Raw genomic sequence first — 26644 nt, forward strand, 5'->3', positions numbered from 1 at the left:
AGAGAATGGGTCCAAGAACCGAGCCTTGGGGGACCCCCACAGAAAGGGGCAATGGAGAGGAGGAGACAGAGTTGTAGGTGACACTGAAGGAGCACTGTGATAAATAGGCAGAGAACCAGGTTAGAGCAGAATCTCGGAGGCCAAGGGAATGTAGTTTATTGAGAAGGAGCGGGTGGTCAACAGTATCAAAGGCCGCAGAGAGATCAAGTAGTAGGAGTATGGAGTATTGGCTGTTGGTTTTAGCAGTTAGTAAATCGTTAGTGAGTTTTAGTAAGGCAGTTTCCGTGAAGTGCTGCGAGCGAAAGCCAGACTGTAAGGGGTCAAGAAGGTTATTTTCATTGAGGTAGGAGCTAAGACGGTTGTAGACTAAGCGTTCTAGAAGTTTAGAGGTGAATGGGAGCAATGAGATGGGTCTTAAGTTGTTCAGGTTGGTAGGGTCCAGTGAGGGCTTTTTAAGAATAGGAGTGATCTGCGCATGTTTTAGAGGGGAGGGGAAGATGCCACTAGAGAGGGAGAGATTGAAGATGTGGGTGAGGGAGCATAGGATAGAAGAAGAGGGTGACCGTAGTAGTTGTGAGGGAACAGGATCCAAGGGACAATTGGTTAGGTGGGCATCCGAGAAAATTTTTGTAACCTCTTCAGTAGTAGCCAATTCAAAAGAGGAGAGTGTTGAATGTGCTGCTAGGCAAGGTATGTTGGGTGGGGAAGACGTACGTACAGTGGAGATGTCCTCACGAATTGCATCGATCTTGTCTTTGAAGTGATTGGCAATCTCTTGGGCAGCGAGTGAGTGGGTAGAGGGGGTGGGGGACAAAGCAGAGAGTTAAAGGTTAAGAAGAGCCGACGGGGACTGGATGACAAGGAATTAATAAGAGAGACAAAGTAGGCTTGTTTGGCAGCATGGAGGCATGAATTGTATTTTAGAAGGGCAGATTTATATAGGGTGAAGTCTTGCAGGCATTTGGTTTTACGCCACAGTCGTTCAAGAGCACGGCAATGTCTCTTGAGATTTCTAGTGTTGTCAGTTTGCCAGGGTTGTAACGGTCAGGGCCTGATTCTGCGTGTGGTGATGATGAGAGTGAACTGTTGTAGACAGAGGTGGCCAGGTCAGGACAGGACAGGGGAGAGATTATGTCATATAGGTGGTCAGTAGCAGAAAAGAGAAGGGTTAAAGTGGCAAAGGTTTCTACAAGTAATTGTTTGCTGCTTGGAGGGATGGGTGGTTGGAGGCAAGGATACAGTGAAAGTAATGAGGTTGTGATCAGAGAGAGGAAAAATGGTGTTGGTAAGGTTGCCAGGGTTGCAGAGATGGGAGAATACAAGGTCAAGGGTATTACCATTGGAGTGAGTGGAAGTATGTGTCCATTGGGTTAGGTCAAAAGATGAGGTTAAGTCGGGAAGTTTAGCTGTAGTTGGGCTGTTAACATTGACAGGAATGTTAAAGTCACCAAGAATAATGGTGGGTATTTCAGAGGAGAGAAAGTAGGGTAGCCAGGAAGCAAAGTCATCAAGAAAGCGCGATACCGGTCCTGGAGGCCTATAAATTGCTGCAATCCTCAGAGAAATGGGAGAAAACAGACGAAAATGGTGCATCTTGAAAGAAGAGAGGGATAGAGAGGGAGGGACAGGAAGGACTTGGAATGTTAGCATATGCCAGAGACTTTTGTAAGTCTTTCGCTGACACTCTAGGATTCTTCTTCACCGCATTGAGCAGTCTGCGCTGTGCTCCAACCCCCTCAAGCACATGTACTGCTTCCAATCACAGCACACTGTCATAGTTACCATTCTCCTGCAGCCAGGGGGGTCGGGCATCAGTGCACACTAAGGGTGCACCGAGAGGGTTTGAGCCCGCCCACTTAGAACTGGCTTGAGGCATGCACTAAAATCAAATAATTCCGCGCTACAGCAATACATAAAGTGCAAAAAGTGCCCAGTAAATAGGGTAAATAAACAGTGTGTCAGTGGTGCCCAGTAGGTTGGGATAATAATATAGTGTAAAGGTGATTAATCCATGAACTGATGTAACAATCCAGGGGCATTAGATTCAATGTGGTGATTGTCTCTTAATCAAGCATTTTTCAATAAATGTCCAAAAAAGGAAGTTTCTTCAGAATGCGTTTAAATAAACCACACAGCAAAAAGGCGAGAGGTGTACAACCCCATAAATGAGCTCACAGAACTGTCACCTTGATATCTTGAAATAACAACATAAGATAGTGTACAGGAATCTGTTCCGCTATTCCAACGCTATTCCAACATCTACCACCAGGGGGTCCCCTGTTCCACTTCACATCCACGTCCTCATACAGTCTCGTACTCCCGGGGGGGGGGGGGGGGGGGGGAGTGGGAAGGGATGGGAGAGAAAGAACTCCAATGGTGTAGTATGTTTATAGTTGAAATAGGTTTTATTACTAAAATAGGCTGGACTCTTGCATCAATATATTAAAAAGCAAGCATAAAAACAAATCGTATGGCATTTGAACGCCGTTCTCACGTCACTTCCAGTATTATTCAACCTCCGGCCACCCCCTACGCGTTACGTCATCACGATGAAGTCACGTGATGACGTAATGCGTAGGGGGGTGGCCGGCGGTTGAATAATACCGGAAGTGACGTGAAAATGGCGTCCGAACGCCATACGATTTGTTTTTATGCTTGCTTTTTAATATATTGATGTAAGAGTCCAGCCTATTTTAGTAATAAAACCTATTTCAACTATAAACATACTACACCATTGGAGCTCTCTTTCTCTCCCATCCCTTCCCACTCCCCCCCCCCCCCCGTGGGAGTACAAGACTGTATGAGGACGTGGATGTGAAGTGTCCATTCAGGTTTAACACTAAGTGGAACGGAGGACCCCCTGGTGGTAGATGTTGGAATAGCGGAACAGATTCCTGTACACTATCTTATGCTGTTATTTCAAGATATCAAGGTGAGAGTTCTGTGAGCTAATTTATGGGATTGTACACCTCTCCCCTTTTTGCTGTGTGGTTTATTTAAACGCATTCTGAAGAAACTTCCTTTTTTGGACATTTATTGAAAAATGCTTGATTAAGAGACAATAACCACATTGAATCTAATGCCCCTGGATTGTTACATCAGTTCATGGATTAATCACCTTTACACTATATTATTATCCCAACTTACTGGGCACCACTGACACACTGTTTGTTTACCATATTTACTGGGCACTTTTTGCACTTTATGTATTGCTGTAGCGCGGAATCATTATATGATTTTATGTATTTATGAGTGGAATGTGAACACTGCTAGATCCTGCTGCAGATGGCTTTTTCACTGTATTTGATTGCACTTTATTGCACGATACGCCCTTTGTTAATTTTTTAGTTTGAGGGTTGCCCTCTTTATATTAATTAGTGGATTATTCTGAACACATCTTAGTAGTGTGAGGGCTTTTTATTTTCATTTTCTTTGAGGCATGAACTGCCCCACTCCTTAGATGTGCAGCAGGAGGGAAGTGGGGAGGGGCGTTCCCAGGCGGCTGACTGTTCCTGTTTAAATGCCCGCGCTGCGGGGGGAGGGATGTGTCGCAAGGAGGGAGGGAGAGGGGTGGTCTCCGGCGGCTGACTATTCTTATTGTAATGCCCATGCTGCGAGTGTGGGATGTGCGGCTAGGAGGGAGGGAGAGGGATGGTACCAGGCAGCTGACTATCATTGTAATATCTGCGCTGCGAGTGTGGGGGCAGGATGTGCAGCAAGAAGTGAGTGAGAGGGGCGGTCCCAGGCGGCTGACTATTACTGTAATGCCCGTGCTGCGAGTGCAGGGGCAGAATGTGTGGCAAGGAGGGAGGGAGAGGGGCGGTCCCAGGCGGCTGACTATTCCTGTTGTAATGCCCGCACTGCGAGCCTGTGCATGGCGGGGGGCATTGGCTTTACATTCCTGTGACAACGCAGCCCTGTACATACTCGCACGCCTCATAATTCCTCTCGCAAAATGCAAGCAGGAGAGTGGAATTTTTGAGGGCTGTATATATAATATATATATTCGTGTGTGTATGTGTGTGTATGTGTGTGTATATATATATATATATATATATATATATATATATATATATATATATATATATATATATATATATATATATATTCATCGATCATTTAATCAATGAATCGCGGTTGCACCGATGACGTCATCCTGGCGCGCCTCTGTCAGAGTCCTCCTCTCCCTCCCTCCCCCCCTCTTCCTCTCCGACTTTATCTCACTGAACTTGCCCAGGGTGGCCGCTCACCAGTGAGTGGATGGATCATACAAAGCGGGCATCTCCCGCTGTGTCACGGAGCTTTGATCTGAATATCCAAGTGCGCCCATCCTCCTCCTCCCTCCTCCAGCGGCCCCTGGAACAGAGTCCCACCTCCTAGACCGGGTCCTGTGATAGACAGAACACTGATCCAATGATCCAATCAGTGTTCTGTCTATCACAGGACCCCGTCTAGGAGGCTTGACATTGATGGGGCACAGTGGGGCTGATTGATGGGGCACAGTGGGGCTGATTTATGGGGCACAGTGGGGCTGATTGAAGGGGCACAGTGGGGCTGATTGATGGGGCACAGTGAGGCTGATTGAGCACAGTGAAGCTAATTGATGGGCACAGTGAGGCTGATGGGCACAGTGAGGCTGATGGGCACAGTGACTCTGCATTGATGGGCACAGTGAGGCTGAATATCCCGGTGCTCCTATCCTCCTCCCTCCTCCAGCGGCTGCTGTAACAGAGTCCTGCCTCCTAGACCGCGTCCTGTGATAGACAGAACACTAATCCAATCAGTGTTCTGTCTATCACAGGACATGGTCTAGGAGGCTTGACTTTGTTACAGTAGCCGCTGAAGGAGGACGGACGCACCGGGATATTCAAATCAAAGCTCGGGACAGAGCGAGAGATGCCCATTGTGTATGATCCATCCAGGCACTGGTGAGTCTGCATTGATGGGCACAGTGAGGCTGATTGATGATGGGCACAGTGAGGCTGATTGATGATGGGCACAGTGAGGCTGATTGATGATGGGCACAGTGAGGCTGATTGATGATGGGCACAGTGAGGCTGATTGATGATGGGCAGTGAGGCTGATTGATGGGCACAGTGGGACTGCATTGATGGGGCACAGTGGGGCTGATTGATGGGGCACAGTGAGGCTGGAGAACGAGAGATGCCTGCTGTGGATGATCCATCCAGGCATTGATGGGTCTGCATTGATGGGGCACAGTGAGGCTGATTGATGGGGCACAGTGAGGCTGATTGATGGGGCACAGTGAGGCTGATTGATGGGGCACAGTGAGGCTGATTGATGGGGCACAGTGAGGCTGATTGATGGGGCACAGTGAGGCTGATTGATGGGCACAGTGACTCTGCATTGATGGGTACAGTGCGCCCATCCTCCTCCTCCAGCGGCCGCTGTAACAGAGTCCCGCCTCCTAGACCGGGTCCTGTGATAGACAGAACACTGATCCAAGTCTGCATTGATGGGCACAGTAAGTCTGTATTGATGGGCAAAGTGAGGCTGCATTGATGGGCACAGTGAGGCTGATTGATGGGCACCGAGAGGCTGATTGATGATGGGCACCATGACTCTACATTGATTGGCACCGTGACTCTGCATTGATGGGCATAGTGAGGTTAATTGATGGGCACAGTGAGGCTAATTGATGGGTTTTTGATGAAAACCATGGGCAGTAATCGTGATGCATCGCAGAATCGAATCGTTGATGATAATCGTAATCAAATTGAATCGTGAGACCGGTGAAGATGCGCAGCTCTAATATACATACACTCACTGGCCACTTTATTAGGTACACCTGTTCGGTTGCTTGGTAACACAAATTGCTAATCAGCCAATTACATGGCAGCAACTCAATGCATTTAGGAACTATACAGGATGAAGACAACTTGCTGAATTTAAAACTGAGCATCAGAATGGGGAAGAAATTGGATTTAAGTGACTTTGAACGTGGCATGGTTGCTGGTGCCAGACGGGCTTGTCAGTATTTCAAAAACTGCTGCTCTACTGGGATTTTCATCCACAACCATCTGTATGGTTTACAACGAATGGCCTGAAAAAGAGAAAATATCCAGTGAGCTGCAGTTGTGTGGACGAAGATGCCTTGTTGATGTCAGAGGAGAATGGGCAGACTGGTTTGAGATAATAGAAAGGAAACAGTAACTCAACCACTTGTTTCAACCAAGGTATGCAGAATACCATCTCTGAATGCACAACACATTGAACCTTGAAGCAGATAGGCTTCAGCAGCAGAAGACCACACTGAGTGTCACTCCTGTCAGCTAAGAACAGGAAACTAAGGAAGAGGTTCACCAAAATTGGACAACAGAAGATTATAAAAACATTGCCTGGTCTGATGGGTCTCGATTTCAGCTGCGACATTCAAAATGGTAGGGTAAGAATTTGACGTAAACAACATGAATGCAAGGATCCATCCTGCCTTGTATCAATGGTTCAGGTTGGTGGTGCAACAGATATTTACTTGGCACACTGTGGGTCCCTTAGTACCAATTGAGTATTGTTTAAACACCATGACCTACCTGAGTATTGTTGCTGACCATGTCCATCTCTTTATGACTACAGTGTTCCCATCTTCTGATAGCTACTTCCAGCAGGATAATGCACCATGTCACAAAGCTCCAATCATCTCAAACTGGTTTCTTGAACATAACAACGAGTTCACTGTACTGTACTCCACAGTCATCAGATCTCAATCCAATAGAGCACCTTTGTGCTGGATGTGGTGGAATGGGAGATTTGCATCATGGATGTGCATCCAATAAATCTGTAGCAACTGTGGGATGCTTTTATGTAAGTATGGACCAAAATCTCTGAGGAATGTTTCCAACATCTTGTTGAATCTATGCCACAAAGAATGAAGGCAGTTCTGAAAGCAAAAGTGGGTCCAACCTGGTACTAACAAGGAGTATCTAATAAAGACTCATAGATACATAGTTAAATAGTTAGGTTGAAAAGGTTAGGTGTCCGGTGAGTGTATATATATTTTAGTGTTTGCTTTTGGGTTTAGATATGCTTTAAATTGAAGGGGTTTTTGTCCTTCTTTGATGAATAAAACTAATTTTAAAATATTAAAGCAGATCTCACGGAGTGGAGACCAATCCAGTTATCCTTGCAAGCCAATAAAACCTGCATAATGCTTTGGCAAAGGGGTGAATTAACAAGATTTAGGCATTAATAATGTTGACATGGACTACTGTTTGGACCTTATGACTAATAAAGCTGTGTTCATTTCCTGCAGTCATCTCCCACTGAAAAAGCCTTGGCTAATCAGTTTCTTGCTCCGGGGCGCACACCTACAATCAGCAAGGAACGTACACCAGTGACCAAGACTGTCCATCTTCAAACACAAGCACGTTACACAGGGGAGATGAGGAGTGAGCTGCTGGAAAAGGTGAGCACAAAGTAGCTAATGACTGGGCCTGATCACAGGAAACATCTCATTCACACGCAGCAGCAATACTTGCTGTTTAAGCCACAGCCTATATAATTAGCTGTGTGTGCTGCACCATACAGCTGAATAATCAAGATTTAATCTAATTTCTGTGGGTGATATTTTCTCCCTTCCCTGATAATTTCAAAACAAACAAAATGTATAATTTTGCTTGCTTGTAGACTTTCTGCATATAGAACTTAGAACACCCCCTGGTGTTTTTTTTACCATATGACACATTGGTACCTGAGTACTCCATCTCCCTAGGGCATGTTTTTTTTATAATATATCAGAATATACTATACTATATCAGAATGGATCTTGAGAAAGCTCGTGCATGCATGGTTAGCCACCACCTAGAGTCTGTAGGTTCCTAAGAGGTGAACCAGGTAAAATGTTGATATGTATGTGTCTGGATATAGTTGGTGGAATGGCACTATATATATATATATATATATATATATATATATATATATATATATATATATATATATATATATATATATATATATATATATATATATATATATAATGTGTGTGTGTGTGTATATAGAGTGCCATTCCACCAACTATATCCAAGTGATAAATGTCTTTTACTTAGTTATTAGATAATCATGTCACTTCAAAAGTGGCATGAAAATTAAAAAGAATTATGCATTTTTAAATCCTTGATTGTATTGCTGTAAGCCAGATTGCCCTTTGTACAATGTCCACTTAAATACCTCTGATGTACAAAAGTGATGTTTACACTACTCTGCCTGCCTTGGATCCAGTGTTAATTTCGCCGACTAAAACTACTAAACATTTTAGTTGTCTAATTGAATACTTTTTTAGTCTACTAAAATACGACTAAAACTAAAACAATTGAGATGACTAAAATACAACTAAAACTAAAATGGCTTTTTAGTCAAAAGACTAAGGCTAAAACTAAATTGAAATTTGACTTCAAAATTAACACTGGTCTGCATGTTCATACCTCAGTGCATTAAATAATAACATATGAGATTTTTCACTCCAGCAGTATATAATAAGGTTGGAAATTGTAACTAATGCATTACAATTTAATTACACCCATTACATTTTAGACTACTAAAATGATTTTGTCGACTAAAAGGTACTGCCTGGATCCATGCATTGTTCCACTGTTCAGGTGTCTCCAGCTGTGCTGCAGCAGGCCCAACTATGGAGAATAATGACAGCCTTTGGCACTTTTGCCCAGCTTAAGATAGGGACTACTATTATTTTCGAGAACGCTAGGCATCAAAGGACCACTGAGAGTGGTTATCCTTGTGGCTTTATAGTTAGATAAATGAGTCCACAATACCAATTGGTTTATTTCATGATTCGTTAAAAAAATAACATGTTTAATTTATTTTTTTATTTAAAAAAATACGTTTAAAAATGACAAAGCAGCTTGTATGGCCCCTTTAAGTCCATAGAAACAAATGAATCAGTTTAGTTTACTTTAGTCACTTATTTTCCAAGTCAGCTAAAAATTATGCCAGCACTATATAAATGTGTAAAATAATATAATGCACAATGAACAAACTTTAATTTTTCTTTAATACAAGACCCGACAGGCCTAAGGCCTAAGACCGCAGCATCTGAGTACTAGTGTAAAAGGCTAAGTTCATTACAAAACAAAAACAGTCTCTGCATCCAAGATTAAACATCAACTAAACAAGGAACACCTTATCCCTGTTAGTCAAATTACTGTCAAGAGACAGCACATTGCAACCTTCGTGGAAAAGTACGAGCTTCCAGATCTTTGACAACAGAGTATGTTAAAGTTAAAGTGATTGTAAACCCCAAAAATATTAAAAAATAAAAACAAACCCTGTAAGACAAAGGCATAATGAGCTAGTATGCATCACATACTAGCTCATTATGAAATGCTTACCTTAGATCAAAGCTGTTGCAGCAGCCCCGGACACCGCTGTGACCCGCAACATGTCTCTCGGAGTTATTTCCAGGTTCGCAAGCTCTGGCTCTGTGATTGGCCGGAGCTGCGATGACGTCACTCCCGCGCATACTCATGGTAGCTGCCGGGCATGGCACGCTGCTGGAAAAATGGCACAAGTGAGCCGCTTCTTCAGTGCGCATGCGCCGATAACGTTGGCGCAAGTGTATATGGTAAATTTCTTAAATCGTGCAGGTTTAGGAGATATTTACAGTACCTACAGGTAAGCCTTATTATAGTCTTACCTGTAGGTACAAGTGGTGTAACAGGGTTTACAACCACTTTAAGTTTTTAGCATGGACTAGCCAATGTAAAAGATTCATGTTGGAGATTGGGATAAAATACAGTTTACAGATCAATCAAAATGTAAATTTATCTGTTCAGACTGTGGAACTTGTTTGGCACTTTTACTATATGATTAAAGTACATGTACACTTTAACATTACATGAACCAACAGACTTGATTGGGTTCAATTGTGCGGGTGTTGATTCTGCTAGAGTTAGTAATTTGCAGAGGATTAATTGCACTGATCAAAAAGTAGTACTGCTTCTCTTACCCTCAGTCTTAAAGTTGTGTGGAGGGGGATTTACTTTTTAATGAGGCAAGGACTGTGAAATTTACTGTTACATAGCTTCCAGTTATAGAGAGTAAAAATAAGTGGAGTTTAACACAGTGTATAGTGACACTATCGGGAAAGTCAAATTATATTACAATGAGTCAGTCGCTCATTGTCAGAAAAGTAATATTTTTCTAGGTTAAAGCGGAACTATGCTGCGTCTGAGCACCACAAACCAAAAACACTATTTTAATTATTTTTAATATTCAGAGCAAACTCACCCATCCATGTCTCATTGCTTTATTTTGCTAAAAAATCACTTTAAAAAACGTTCCCTAGCATTTCTGTCCGTGGCCATCATGAGGACAGATGATTCATGTAGCATTTACTTTTTGGAACCCATTTGCCTTTAGCTCAGGCATGCATGCAGGAGGGTGTGCTTAGCTGAGAAAATACTCCTCCCCTCCTGAAGACTCCTGGGATGTATGACATCATTTTCCTAGGCCTGGAAACCAGGAAGTACCGTATATACTCGACTATAAGCCGAGGCACATAATTTACCACAAAAAACTGGAAAAACTTATTGACTCGAGTATAAGCCGAGGGTGAGAAATACAGTAGCTACTGTAAGTGGAAAAGAGGGTCAACAATGCCCATCTGCAGCTGCATGCCTCCCTGTGTCCATTGCATACCTTCCCTGTGTCCATTGCATGCCTTCCCTGTGTCCATTGCATGCCTTCCCTGTGTCCATTGCATGCCTTCCCTGTGTCCATTGCATGCCTTCCCTGTGTCCATTGCATGCCTTCCCTGTGTCCATTGCATGCCTTCCCTGTGTCCATTGCATGCCTTCCCTGTGTCCATTGCATGCCTTCCCTGTGTCCATTGCATGCCTTCCCTGTGTCCATTGCATGCCTTCCCTGTGTCCATTGCATGCCTTCCCTGTGTCCATTGCATGCCTTCCCTGTGTCCATTGCATGCCTTCCCTGTGTCCATTGCATGCCTTCCCTGTGTCCAGTGCATGCCTTCCCTGTGTCCATTGCATGCCTTCCCTGTGTCCAGTGCATGCCTTCCCTGTGTCCAGTGCATGCCTTCCCTGTGTCCAGTGCATGCCTTCCCTGTGTCCATCGCATGCCTTCCCTGTGTCCATCGCATGCCTTCCCTGTGTCCATCGCATGCCTTCCCTGTGTCCATCGCATGCCTTCCCTGTGTCCATCGCATGCCTTCCCTGTGTCCATCGCATGCCTTCCCTGTGTCCATCGCATGCCTTCCCTGTGTCCATTGCATGCCTTCCCTGTGTCCATTGCATGCCTTCCCTGTGTCCATTGCATGCCTTCCCTGTGTCCATTGCATGCCTTCCCTGTGTCCATTGCATGCCTTCCCTGTGTCCAGTGCATGCCTTCCCTGTGTCCATTGCAGCCCTTCCCTGTGTCCATTGCAGCCCTTCCCTGTGTCCATTGCAGCCTCAGTGTGCCGATCTGCCTACCTGATCAGCCCGTGTCATGCAGTCAGACGGCAGCCATTCCAGTGTACAAAAGCCGTGCCTCCTCCTCGTCCTTGTCCGTGATAGGCTGAACACTCAATTTCCCAGTAGTCATTGTTCAGTGTTCTGCCTATCACGGACATTCTTTGATCCTCATCCGTGGGATGAGGACGTCCGTGATAGGCGGAACACTGACTCACTGCTGAGAAACTGAGTGTTCCCCTATCACGGATGAGGAGGAGGCGCAGCTTTTGTACACTGGTTGGCTGCCATCTGAGCATTACATACGGGCTGATCAGGTAGGCAGATGGCAGTGACTCGAGTATAAGCCGAGGGGGGCACTTTCAGTACAAAAAAATGTGCTGAAAAACTCGGCTTATACTCGAGTATATACGGTAACTAAAGAAATTTAAAAAACAAAAAAGTTTAAAACCCGTAAATATGATATACTTTCCTATTTACTAATGCTAGCAGAGTAAGGATTAAAAATAGTCAATGTTAATTGAGAGAGTGAAGTTTCTCAATAACAGCCACTTTAAAACAAAGTGTCAAATGGTAGCATGGTGTATAATAAACTCCATACAAGTGATCAAGGTTATAACGGTATAAATAAAATATACCGAAACAATTCAAAATTCCAATAACACAACAAAAACTGTTTCCACAAGACAACCTTGAATAAGAGACAAGGCCCTGTCATGTCTGCCTGCATCACAATAGAGGAAGATATGAGATGTTTGGGTTTCTTTCAGGAAAACCTTCACATGAAATGCATTGCTAATTTCTAATAATTAGATTAGATTAAAGCCTAACTCTAGCTTTCTGTCATTTTAAAATCTTTTGTTATTTAGCATCAGCTACAGTGGATATAAAAAGTCTACACACCCCTGTTAAAATGTCAGGTTTCTGTGATGTAAAAAAATGAGACAAAGATAAATCATTTCAGAACTTTTTCACCTTTAATGTGACTTATAAACTGTACAACTCAATTGAAAAACAAACAAATCTTTTAGGGGAGGAAGTAAAAAAAAACACCCTCTTATAACTGGAGATGTAGCTGTATTCAGAATTAAGCAATCCCATTAAAACTCATGTTAAGTAGGAGTCAGTATATACCTGCTATCATTTAACCACTTCAGCCCCGGAAGGATTTACCCCCTTCCTGACCAGAGCACTTTTTACAATTTGGCACTGCGCCGCTTTAACTGCTAATTGCGCGGTCATGCAATGCTGTACCCAAACGAAATTTGCGTCCTTTTCTTCCCACAAATAGAGCTTTCTTTTGATGGTATTTGATCACCTCTGCCGTTTTTATTTTTTGCGCTATAAACGGAAAAAGACCAAAAATTTTGAAAAAAAAATGATATTTTCTACTTTTTGTTATTAAAAAAAAACCCAATAAACTCAATTTTAGTCATACATTTAGGCCAAAATGTATTCGGCCACATGTCTTTGGTAAAAAAAATGCCAATAAGTGTATATTTATTGGTTTGCGCAAAAGTTATAGCGTCTACAAGCTAGGGTACATTTTTTGGAATTTACACAGCTTTTAGTTTGACTGCCTATGTCATTTCTTGAGGTGCTAAAATGGCAGGGCAGTACAACCCCCCCCCCCCAATGACCCCATTTTGAAAAGTAGACACCCCAAGGAAATTGCTCAGAGGCATGTTGAGCTCATTGAATATTAATTTTTTTTGTCCCAAGTGATTGAATGACAAAAAAAAAAAAAAATTACAAAAAGTTGTCACTAAATGATATATTGCTCACACAGGCCATGGGCATATGTGGAATTGCACCCCAAAATACATTTAGCTGCTTCTCCTAAGTATGGGGATACCACATGTGTGGGACTTTTTGGGAGCCTAGCCGCGTACAGGGCCCCGAAAACCAATCACCGCCTTCAGGATTTCTAAGGGTGTAAATTTTTGATTTCACTCTTCACTGCCTATCACCGTTTCGGAGGCCATGCAATGCCCAGGTGGCACAACCCCCCCAAATGACCCCATTTTGGAAAGTAGACACCCCAAGCTATTTGCTGAGAGGCATGGTGAGTATTTTGCAGCTCTCATTTGTTTTTGAAAATGAAGAAAGACAAGAAAAAACATTTTTTTTTTTTTCTTTTTTCAATTTTCAAAACTTTGTGACAAAAAGTGAGGTTTGCAAAATACTCACTATACCTCTCAGCAAATAGCTTGGGGTGTCTACTTTCCAAAATAGGGTCATTTGGGGGGGGGGGGGTTGTGCCACCTGGGCATTCCATTGCCTCCGAAACTGTGATAGGCAGTGAAGAGTGAAATCAAAAATTTACGCCCTTAGAAAGCCTGAAGGCGGTGCTTGGTTTTCGGGGTCTCGTACGTGGCTAGGCTCCCAAAAAGTCTCACACATGCGGTATCCCCATACTCAGGAGAAGCAACAGAATGTATTTTGGGGTGTAATTTCACATATTCCCATGGCATGTTTGAGCAATATATCATTTAGTGACAACTTTGTGCAAAAAAAAAAAAATTTGTCTCTTTCCCGCAACTTGTGTCACAATATAAAATATTCCATGGACTCGACATGCCTCTCAGCAAATAGCTTGGGGTGTCTACTTTCCAAAATGGGGTCATTTGGGGGGGTTTTGAACTGTCCTGGCATTTTATGCACAACATTTAGAAGCTTATGTCACACATCACCCACTCTTCTAACCACTTGAAGACAAAGCCCTTTCTGACACTTTTTGTTTACATGAAAAAATAATTTTTTTTTTTGCAAGAAAATTACTTTGAACCCCCAAACATTATATATTTTTTTAAAGCAAATGCCCTACAGATTAAAATGGTGGGTGTTTCATTTTTTTTTCACACAGTATTTGCGCAGCGATTTTTCAAATGCATTTTTTGGGGAAAAAACACACTTTTTTTCATTTTAATGCACTAAAACACACTATATTGCCCAAATGTTTGATGAAATAAAAAAGATGATTTTAGGCCGAGTACATGGATTCCAAACATGACATGCTTTAAAATTGCGTACAAATGTGCAGTGGCAACAAAATAAATACATTTTTAAAAGCCTATAAAAGCCTTTACAGGTTACCACTTTAGATTTACAGAGGAGGTCTACTGCTAAAATTACTGCCCTCGATCTGACCTTCGTGGTGATACCTCACATGCATGGTGCAATTGCTGTTTACATTTGACGCCAAACCAACGCTTGCATTCACCTTAGCGCGAGAGCAGGGGGGACAGGGGTGCTTTTTTTTTTTTTTTTTTCTTTATTATTTTTTTGCTTTTTTAACGTATTTTTAAACTGTTCCTTTCATTTTTTTTTTTTTTTTTTTAATCATTTTTTATTTTGAAAAATATTTATTGGGTTTTATAGCATACAATAGTATAAAACTGAGTGTGTCAAAGGTTACAGAGCATCAATTATTACAATCTGTAAAGAACAAAGACTTCTCATAGTAGTTAAGATAAAGACTTCTCATATCAGTTAGAACCAAAAAAAGAAAAAGGAAACAGAAAAAAAAGAAGAATGAGGGGGAGGGTAGGGGGAGTGGGGGTCAGGGGAGTTCATGTTTGCCATCTTATCAACACTATTGAGCGTAACTTTGACATATGAAATCTTAACATCTAGATATCTTCAGGAGTGGAGGCAGCGTCTGTACATACCTGGCTGAGCATGGTATATATTGGTCAGGGTATAATAAATAACCTGAGTGATCTCACTATACTAAGAAATATAGAGTAATAAATGTGGAAGGGTGGATGTTAAGGAGCAAAATGAATTTGTGGATATCTTACGGTGGGTTAAAAGTAAAGGAATCTGGGGTGGGGGGTATTTTGAGTCGGCCAAGAGAGTTGGTGACATCTTTTGTCAAGTACCATTTCGTGTAGCAGAATGGGTGCATTATATCCATTAGTGCCTGTGGAGCGAATGTAGCTTCGATGTATTTTCTCCATCTTTTAAAAAAACGGGAAGTCGATCGGAAATAAGGGTGATGGTGTCCAGTCTCTCTAGATGGAAAAGTGAGGCCAAGGCCTTTTTAAACACTGTTAGGGTAGGTGGAGTCGCTGATATCCAGTGGGACATAATAGTCCTGCGAGCCACTAAAAGACACAGGTGAGCCCAATGTGGAATATTTTGTGAGACCCTCGTTGGCGATGAGGGTGAAGGGGGTATGCTAAACAGGCATAATAGGCGGTCCTTAGTACACTGAATTTTGTGGACCTCGTTGATGTAAGTGATCACCTTAGTCCTATAAGCATCAATCTTGGTACAGTCCCAGAGCCTATGTAGCAAGGTGGGGCGAGGTAGGTTACACCAGGGACATTGCGCTTGGGTGGGGTCTGCCTTGTTGAAGCGAAATGGAAAATAAGCCCTGTGAATGATCTTGAATTGCGTTTCCCTCCAAGTTTCGGAAGCGGTAAGATTGCGGACAGTTTTGTATCCCTCAAGGATTTTGTCTGGCAGAGACTCGTCTTCTAATACGTGTGACCACTTTTGAAAGGGTTTGAGAGCATATTTCCGTGTTTGATGTTGTATGAGACAGGAGTAAATATTGGAGATGGAGTAATTATTGCTTTTGAGTAGAGTATCAATGCAGGATGTTTCAAGTGGATTGGTATTGGGACCAGAGCATGATTTGAGATAGTTGATGAGTTGGTGATGGAAAAAAACGTGGGTTGGTGGTAGGGAGTACTCCCGCATCAGGGTTTGAAAGGGTTTGAATTTGCCAGGCTTGTTGAGATAGAAAGACGAGACATCAGTGAGGCCTTTAAGTTTCCATTGGCCAAAAGCTTTATGGATGATAGATGGAAGAAACATAGGGTTGCCTTGTATTTTGAGGTACTTGGAGATGCTGGACGGCAGTTTAAGCAGCTTTCTTACTTCTCTCCAAGCAATGACCGTATCCTTAATAAGTACACTTGTTTTGAGGTGGGGGGGTAATGCATTGGGATTGGAATGGAGGATAGCAGAAAGGTCATATGGGTGCACCATAGCCTCTTCTAAGGATAAGTTAGAATATTTAGAACCTCCAGTTAACCAGTCTAGGCCCTGTCTAAGTAAACATGCCAGGTTGTAGAAGCGCATGTTGGGCAGTCCCGCCCCGCCCTCGCCCTTCGGAAGACATAGTTTCTGCAGCGCTATGCGAGGTTTCTTGCGAGACCATATGAAGGCAGTTAGGGCCTTCTGGAGTTTTTGGATATCTGAATGTTTAATTAGAAGAGGTATTTATTTTATTTATTTATTTCAGGTACTTATATAGCGCCGTCAATTTACGCAGCACTTTACATATACATTTTACATTCACATCAGTCCCTACCCTCAAGGAGCTTACAATCTAAGGTCCCTAACTCACATTCATACATACTGGGGACAATTTAGTCAGGATCCAATTAACCTACCAGCATGTCTTTGGAGTGTGGGAGGAAACCGGAGTACCCGGAGGAAACCCACGCAGGCACAGGGAGAACATACAAACTCCAGGCAGGTAGTGTTGTGGTTGGGATTCGAACCAGCGACCCTTCTTACTGCTAGATGAGAGTGCTACCACTACACCACTGTGGCGCCCAGGTATGGTCTGCATTGGGTAAAGCAAGCGTGCAAAAGATACCATTTTGAAAAGGTGGCATCTCCTAAGGAGCGAGAGAGGTAGGGTCCCCCAACTCCTTCACAATTTTGGCTATCAAATGGGGGTAATTCAATGAGTACAGAGAGGATGGTTCACGTCCTATTTTAATACCCAAGTATGTAAAATGTTGGTTGGCTATGGCCAGGGGGGATAGGTGTTTCCATTTACTGGAGAGATGAGGGTGCAATGGTAGGATCTCACTCTTATCGAAATTAATTCTGAATCCCGAGCAAAGTAGGAAATCTGTGAAAAGTTGTTTGAGTCTGTCAAAGTCTGCTATAGGGTCGGTGGAGAATAATAGTATGTCATCTGCAAATAGTGCCGAACGGAGAGTGTGGTTATTTAGAGTGATGCCACTGATTCCATCAACCGAATTTAACATTCTGGACAGGGGTTCGATTGCTAGATTGAACAGGAGTGGAGACAGGGGGCAGCCCTGTCTCGTTCCTTTTGTTAATGGAATCGTGTCTGAAATAAAATCAGGGGTAACAAGACGTGCGGTAGGGGCTGCGTACATTTGTAGAAGGAATCGCATAATCTGGCCTGAGAATCCAAATTGTGTCATCACTCTAAAAAGCCAGGAGAAACTGATGTTGTCAAAGGCTTTTTCCGCGTCTAAGGACATAATGGCAATGTCTTGGTTAGGGTGGGTTTTAGCATATTCCAGAGCCATTAATACTTTGCGAATGTTTAGGGTAGCTGATCTCCCCAAAACAAAGCCAGATTGGGCTGGGTGTAATAAAGATGGCAGTAGGGGAGCTAGACGTGACGCAATTATTTTGGATAAGATTTTGACATCGACATTAATTAACGATATCGGTCGGTATGATCCCGGTAATAGGGGATCTTTCCCTTTCTTAGAGATTAGTTTGATGTGGGCCTGTGTTCCCGTAGGAAGATAGGGCCCTCTGTCCCACATGGCCGCGTATACATGTTTTAATGTATCTGGAATAAATTCCCTGGTCATTTTATAAAATTTAGCGGTGTATCCGTCGGGTCCTGGGGCTTTGGCCGAGGCCATGCCTTTGATCGTATATCGGACATCGTCGACAGTAATGGGGGCATTAATTGTCTCCAATTGTGTGTGGTGAAGTTTGGGCAGACGTATTTTGTCAAGCAGAGAGTCAGTAGTAGGTAAGTCAGTCGGGTCAGCTTTGTAAAGATTAGTGTAGTATTCCACAAGTAGGTTGCTAATCTCAGCTGGGGAGGTGACCAGAGAGCCTGTCGTAGCTCTAAGAGCAGAGATACGGGTAGGACGTCTAGGTCCGGAGCACAGCTTGGTCAGAAGCCTGCCAGCCTTGTTGCCAAATCTATGGAAATGTAGCTGAGAGTATGACGTTTTGGCCGCTTCTTGTTGTTCTGCCCAGAGGTCAAAGGTGCTTTTAGCCTGTCTCCATTTTTGTATGTTCTCTATGGTGCGGTTTAATGTGAGCTGTTCATGTGCCAAGCGTAGGGCTTCGCTTGACCGACTATATTGTTGCTTGGCTCTCTTTTTGAACTGGGATGTGTATGAAATTATTTTACCCCGTAAGAAGGCCTTGCCTGCTTCCCAGAAGAGGTTAGGGTCTGTAATATGGGCTCCATTAGTGGAGATGTATTCCTCCCAGGCGCAGTATAGTGTATGTTGGAAGTCCTCATTGTCAACTAGATAGGGGGGGAAGCGCCAAGTAGGGGAGGGAGATGAACGAGCTGTTTGGTTTAGGTGTACCACAATTGGGCTGTGGTCTGAAATCACTGCGTCTTGTATGTCTGGTGCATTTATTACGGAGCTTAGAGCCGGGGAGGCAAAAAAATAGTCTATTTGTGAGAACGTATTGTGCGGGGGTGAAAAAAAAAGTGTATTCCCGATCCGTCGGGTGCATCAAGCGCCAAACATCCACAAATTGCATGGAGGCGACGGATTGTGACAGAAGGGTAGATGCAGATGGTGGGGAGGGTACGAGTATGTGTTCTATGTGCAGGGGGGCCTGTGCGATCAGCAATCATTTTTATTGTTATCTCAGGGAATGTAAATATCCCCTATGATAGCAATAGGTAGTGACAGGTACTCTTTTTAGAAAAAATTGGGGTCTATTAGACCTTAGATCTCTCCTCTGCCCTCAAAGCATCTGACCACACCAAGATCGGTGTGATAAAATGCTTTCCCAATTTCCCAATGGCGCTGTTTACATCCGGCGAAATCTAAGTCATGAAATGCTCGTAGCTTCCAGTTTCTTAGGCCATAGAGATGTTTGGAGCCACACTGGTCTCTGATCAGCTCTATGGTCAGCTGGCTGAATCACCGGCTGCATTCTCAGGTTCCCTGTTGAAACAGGAGAGCCAGAGAAAAACACGGAAGACGGTGGGGGGGGGGGGGCATTCCCTCCCACTGCTTGCAAAAGCAGTCTAGAGGCTAATTAGCCGCTAGGATTGCTTTTACATGAAAGCCGACCGCTGGCTGAAAAGAATGATACCAAGATGATACCTAAACCTGCAGGCATCATTCTGGTATAACCACTCAGTCGTGAATGGCATACCTGAAGACAAAAAAATGGTTAACAATAAAACACAGTAAACGGTAAAGTATAAAAAATTGCATACCTGAAAAGCAAACATGATAAAACATAATAACAATAAAACATTGCAGAATATAATACAGTAAAAAAGAGCAGAACAATAGAGAGAGAATAGAGAGAGAGAGAACAATAAAACGACAACTATTTATTTATTTTTTTTGTGGGTTTTTTTTTTTTTTTTTACACTTTTTTTTGTAACTGTAACTTTTATAACTGTAACCGGTTCCAGGTTCGGGTCTCTCAAAATGCGATGGCATCTTGGGAGACCCTGTGAAAGTGTGCCTAGTTTGTGCAGTGCTGTACCCTACGCTAATACTCAACTAGTGCATGGTAGCGTTTAAAACATTCACCAATGCAAAAACCAGGATTGTCAGGACAGGAGGGAAAATAATAGCGGGTGTCGCGCCTATATCCACACTTGCTGCAGACATGACATCTTTTTGGGGAGTGTTAGTTGGGTAGGGGTACTCGGGAGGACATAAAGAAAATGCCTCTCATGTAGCCGACTGCATTTCGTTGGGGATCTGAATGGGGGAAGTACGGGTGCTGCAGAAGCGGTGGGTTCCCAATTAGGATTGGCGAATGCAGCAGGAAGGGCACTATGGGCATGACGGGCCAGGGTTTGTCTTCTTGGTGGCAGCGGGACACTACTTGTGCTTGCCACCTCACCAGCTTGAACTGCACTTATGGGACTCGCCACGTCACCAAGTGTTACTGCAGTGCTGGTTTGACTATGACCGGGGTGTACTAGGCCGCTGGTGCTTGCCAGTTCACCAAAACGCTACCAACTGTTAGCGATCGCAGGGATCAGGCCTGACTCTGTGAACGCTGCAGTTATGCGTTTAGTGTTTTGTAAGTGACAGTGATCGATCGATACTGCACTTGGGTGGGCTGGGCTGGGCGGAGGGGCAAAACGCAGGTGCTAGCAGGTATTTGGGCTGATCCCGCTAACACTGTGTTTTTGGGAACCCTAAACTGCTGGGATGCTAGTATAGGTCTGATCGGATCAGTTATTGATCCGTTCAGATACTATACCACTAAGGGAGGTGTACGGTGCATGCGTGGGTGTTAGCGGTACTGGCGCTAACCTGACGCTGCCTGGGGCTGGTGCTTGCCAGTTCACCAAAACGCTACCAAAAAACCTGTTGGCGATCGCAGGGATCAGGCCTGACTCTGCGAACGCTGCAGTTATGCATTTAGTGTTTTGTAAGTGACAGTGATCGATCGATACTGCACTTGGGTGGTCTGGGCTGGGCCGGGCGGAGGGGCAAAACGCAGGTGCTAGCAGGTATCTGGGCTGATCCCGCTAACACTGCGTTTTTGGAAACCCTAAACTGCTGGGGACGCTAGTATAGATCTGATCGGGTCAGATATTGATCCGATCAGATACTATACCACTAAGGGAGGTGTATGCTGTGTGCGTGGGTGTTAGCGGTACTGGCGCTAATCTGACGCTGCCTGGGGCGACGCATATTACCGCCGGGCGATCAGGGGGCTAAACCTTTATTCGGTAATAAACAGCGGGTGCCCTGACACTATAAAAAATAAACGAACTAACCAGCGTCACCCGTAACGGTTATACGGTGATCAGTGGTGAAAGGGTTAACTAGGGGGCAAGCAAGGGGTTAAAACATTTATTAGGTAGTATATGGGGGTCCCTGTCGCTATAAAACGCTGACTGCGAATCTAAATATTTACCTCCCTAACTAGCGTCACCAGTGACACTAATACAGCGATCAGAAAAATGATCGCTTAGCGACACTGGCGACGGAGGGTGATCAAGGGGTTAAAACTTTATTGGGGGGGGTTAGGGGGGTAGCCTAGACCTAAAGGAGGCTAACCCTAACTGCCCTACCACACTAACTGTCACAAACTAACACCATGCAGTAATCAGAAAAAAAAAATTGCTTGGTATCAGTGTGACGGGGGGGGGGGGGGGGGGCGATCGGGGGTGTATTTTGTGCCTGGCATGTTCTACTGAGTGTGTGTGTGTGTTGGTGCACTCACAATCCAGTCTTCTCTCCTCGGCACCGGAACGGAAAATGCCGAGCCGGGGAGAGATGACATAATTTCCTCTGCCTCTGTGTACAATACAGAGGCAGGGAAATGATCCCATTGGCTGGGAGCGATCGCGAGGGGGGGGGCCACGAATGGATGGCCTCCCCCTCACCACCGATCGCCGGGGAAGATTTGCTGACCGCCGCAGGCACCGGGGGGGGGGGGTCCGATCGGACCCCCCACCCGCGGGCAGGCAAGGATGTACCTGTAAGTCCTTTTGCCTGCCCGTGCCATTCTGCCGACATACATCGTCGTGCGGCGGTAGGCAACTGGTTAAAATGCCTCTGATTAACCCCAAATAAAATTCAGCTGTTCTAGTAGGTCCTTCCTGACATTTTCTTAGTTGCATCCTTCAGCAAAAGCCATGGTTCACAGAGCGCTTCCAAAGCATTAGAGGGATCTCATTGTTAAAATGTATCAGTCAGGAGAAGGGTACTAAAGAATTTCCAAGACATTAGGTATACCATGGAACACAGTGAAAACTGTCATCATTAAGTGGAGAAAATATGGCACAACAGTGACATTACCAAGAACCGGATGTCCCTCCAAAAGAAGAAAACTGGTCCCATGAAGCTGCCAAGAGGCCTACAGCAACATTAAAGGAGCTGCAGGGATATCAGGCAAGTACTGGCTGGTGTGGTGCATGTGAAAACAATCTCTCATATTCTTCATATGTCTGGGCTATGGGGTAAAGTGGCAAGACAGAAGCCTGTAATAAAATCAAAAGGTGCTTCAAAAAAGTATTAGTTTAAGGGTGTGCAAACTTCCTAAACCATATTATTTTATTTTTTTATTTTTACTTCCCTCCACTTAAAAGATTTCAGTTTGTTATTCAACTGAGTTGTACAGTTTATAGGTCACATTAAAGGTGGAAAAAGTTCTGAAATGTATCTGTCTCATTTTTATACATCACAGAAACCTGACAGGGGTGTGTAGATTTTTATATTCACTGCATATACAGTGCTTAGTTCCAGCAGCGGGATGGGGACTTCCCATCGCGTTCCTGGAACTAAATCAAGTCAGACTGAGTGCTGCTCAGCCATTCACAGGGTGCTTTATATTTCTGGATAAGTACAAGGATTCCTCTAAGGCTTCATGTACACGGGACGTTCTTACAACCTCTCCTGAACAATTTAACTTGACAGATAGTAACCCACATTTAAAACGTTCGTTTTGCCACATTCACATGCCGCGTTTGTGTCTAGAAGCGTTTTAAAAAAATATGTATATATTTTTTTAAATAGCCAAACATGAAAAACGCCTGTAAACGAAACACGGCTAAGCGCGAATTACTGCATTTAGCCGCGTTTAGAAGCGTTTGGCGCTTGAAATGCCTGTAAACTCAGCTTCTGAATGCATTTTTTTGCGCTCCAAAAATGCCTCTAAACTCAACTACCTAGACGCGACTGTAAATGACCCTGTGTACATGTACTGATAAGATAACATAGAGGAGAGTTCAGGGGCAGTTGAAAAAACTCCCAAATGTTCCTAAACATCCGTTTACCAGCATCAGTGTACATGAGGCCTTAATGGCTAAAGTGAAGATTGTGACATCATCCGCCCCACTGCTGCAACACAGCCCTATATACTGTATGCATGTATGCAGCGCTTACAGCTTGCAAATTTGTTAGTGTAGGTAATAGTTCATTTGAATCAGCTTGATCCAAACAAACTTTTTCAAAGTGACTTCAGGTGACTTTTTAAATAAAACTTTTTCTGTTTTCATTACACAACTTATTTTAGACCCAGTGAATGCAATACACTAAGATTATGCCTGGTGGGAGGACCTGGCAGAATGCTGTATGTAGCTTGCTGAAAACATAACAGTACCCAGCCTCAGTACTCCTCTCAAGAGCCTTCAGCCTGTTTGTGAGTACTGTGGGGGAAAATAATTATTTGATCCCCTGCAGATTTTGTAAGTTTGCCCACTTACAAACAAATGAAGGCTCTATAATTTTTATTATAGGTGTGATTTAAATGATAGAAACGGAATGTGAACCAAAAACTCATGAAACAAATGCTATAAATTAAGTTGCAGTTCAGTGAGTAAAATAAATATTTGATCCCCAAGCAAAACATGAGTTAGTATTTGGTGGATAGACCCTTGTTAGCAAGCACATAGGTAAGACATTTCTTGTAGTTGGTGACCAGGTTTGCACACATCTCAGAAGGGATTTTGGTTGATTCCTTTTTACAGATCTTCTCTAAATCCCTAAGGTTTCTTGGCTGTCTCTGGGAAACTCGAAGTTTTGGCTCCTGCAAACCTGGTCACTAACTACAAGAAACATCTTACCTCTGTGCTTGCCAACAAGGGTTTCTTTGCCTGGAACAACTCAAAAGACACTTCTAGTGCTGTGAACTGCACAGCTCACAAAGCAGTAATAAGAGGATTTCCTTGTCGAGTCAGCACAGCCTCTGGAGCTGCCACCTACCTGCTCCTTCATAGCTGCTCCCTTGCTCTGTCTTCTTTGTCCTCGTTTAGCTACTCCCAGTTGTTGATCAGACAGTGGGTTTTTTTTTGTTCATCTTACTTCACTTGCTTGTGCATTACCAAATGCACTGCATTATTTGTGGTTTCACCTATACAGGTGCGTCTCAAAAAATGTGAATATCATCAAAAAGTTTGTTTATTTCAGTAATGAAATTTAAAAAGTGAAACTTATATATTTTTTTTAGATGCGTTACACACAGAGTGATATATTTCGAGCATTTCTTTTTTTTTAATTTTGATGATTATGGCTTAGAGCTAGTGAAAACTTATAATTCAGTGTATCAGAAAATTTGAATAATACAGAAATGTTGGCTTACTGAAAAGTATGTCCATGTACAGTATAGTATGCACTATACCAATACTTTGTCGGGGCTCCTTTTGCATGAATTACTGCATCAATACAGCGTGGCATGGAGGCGATTATCCTGTAGCACTGCTGAGGTGTTATGGAAACCTTAATTGCTTTGATAGCGACCTTCAGCTCATCTGCTTTGTTGGGTCTGGTGTCTCTTGTCTTCCTTTTGACAATACCCCACAGATTCTTTATGGGATTTAGGTAAGGCGAGTTTTCTGGTCAATCAAGCACAGTGATACAATGATCATTGTGTTGGTATTTTTGGCAGTGTGGGTAGGTGCCAAGTCCTGCTGGAAAATAAAATTGGCATCTCCATAAAGCTGGTTGGCAGAGGAAAGCAAAAAGTGCTCTAGAATTTCCTGGTAGAGGGCTGCGCTGACTTTGGACTTGATAAAACACAGTGGCCCAACACCAGCAGATGACATGGCTCCTCAAATATCACTGACTGAATGTGGAAATTTCACACTGGACCTCATGCAACTTGGATTCTGTGCCTCTCCATTCTTCCTCCAGACTCTCGGACCTTGATCTCCAAATGAAAATCAAAATTTTACACAGTCCACGATACTGATTTCATTTTCCAGCAAGACTTGGCACCTGCCCACACTGCCAAAAGTACCAATACCTGGTTTAATGATCATGGTATTTCTGTGCTTGATTGGCCAGCAGTTTCACCTGACCAAAGCCCCATAGAGAACCTGTGGGGCATTGTAAAGAGGAAGATGAGAGACACCAGGCCAGAAGGCCCCTATCAAAGCAACCTGGGCTTCCATAACACCTCAGCAGTGCCACAGGCTGATCGCCTCCATGCCACGTTGCATTGATGCAGTAATTCATGCAAAAGGAGCCCCGACCAAGTATTGGTATAGTGCATAATATACCATACATATACATACTTTTCAGTAAGCCAACATTTCTGTATTAAAAATATTTTTTTTTTTAATTGGTCTTATGTAATATTGTTTTTTTCCAAGATATTGAATTTTGCGTTTTCACTAGCTGTAAGCCATAATCATCAAAACTAAAAAAAAGGAATGCTTGAAATGTATCACTCTGTGTGTAATGCATCTATATAAAATATGAGTTTCACTTTTTGAATTGAATTACTGAAATAAATTAACTTTTTTTGATGATATTCACATTTTTTCAGATGCACATGTATATGTATATCCAATTTTTGGACTATGTGAAATTTCTCTGTTCAGAACGTACTTTCTACCTTTTGTGAAGTTTCAATAACACGCTTATGGGGAAAAAAAAAAAAATCTTTACGGTGGCCTCCATTATACCTTTTTTACAAGGAGAGACAAACCAGGATGTTTGCTAGCAAATAAACCTAACCTTAAAGGGGTTGTAAACCCTCATGGTTTTTCACCTTAATGCATTTCATGCGTTAAGGTGAAAAACCTTCTGTAGTGCTGCAGCCCCCCAGCCCCCCTGGTTTACTTACCTGAACACTGTCATCCTCCTTCTGGGAATGAGCACACCATCTCTAACTGGTGTCTCGTGTCCTGATTGGATAGATTAATAGCAGCGGAGCCATTGGCTCCTGCTGCTGTCAATCAAATCCAATGACGCGGAACGGGGGGGCGGGGCCGAGTCCTACTTTCTGTGTGAATGGACACAGATGCGGGACTCGGGAGCTCGCCTGCATGGGTGTCCACCAAGGGAAGCGCTTCTCCAGCGTGGACACTCAATGCGGGGAGGAGCCACCAGCGCCACTGAGGGACCCCAGAAGAGGAGGACCGGGGCCACTCTGTGCAAAACTAACTGCACAGTGGAGGTAAGTATGACATGTTTAGAGAAAATTGTCTGCAACAGAGTGCATATAGGGGACGCCCCTTTGGATTTTGTAGGCAGAGACAAAATAGAGAAAGTATTAACCATAAAAGGCAACAACAGTGCCAACTTTATTGATATACAAAAATGGAATAAAAATGTCTAAAAGACAAGACCGACGTATACAATCAATATAAAGTATAAGTTTGAAAAATAATAATAACAAAGACATATAGAGCATACATGAATATTATCACCCAATGCCAGCAACCCCGAACCATCACCTAAATGAGGTAGATCTGGTGGGGGTAGGTGGCTGATGCATATTTC

At 43.5% G+C, this 26644-nt stretch overlaps 1 protein-coding gene across 2 annotated transcripts in view; it reads left to right on the plus strand.

Annotated features, from left to right (window-relative positions):
* USE1 (unconventional SNARE in the ER 1) overlaps positions 1–26644 on the plus strand; it is a 190604-nt gene that overhangs the window by 130250 nt on the left and 33710 nt on the right. For both annotated transcript variants that reach the window (XM_073593039.1, XM_073593048.1), the window contains one exon: positions 7271–7423. In XM_073593039.1, coding sequence (XP_073449140.1) covers positions 7271–7423 — 153 coding nt within the window. The remainder of the gene's footprint in view (positions 1–7270; positions 7424–26644) is intronic.

The sequence above is a fragment of the Aquarana catesbeiana genome, linkage group LG01 (assembly GCF_042186555.1).
Source record: "Aquarana catesbeiana isolate 2022-GZ linkage group LG01, ASM4218655v1, whole genome shotgun sequence".
NCBI classification, from domain to species: domain Eukaryota; kingdom Metazoa; phylum Chordata; class Amphibia; order Anura; family Ranidae; genus Aquarana; species Aquarana catesbeiana.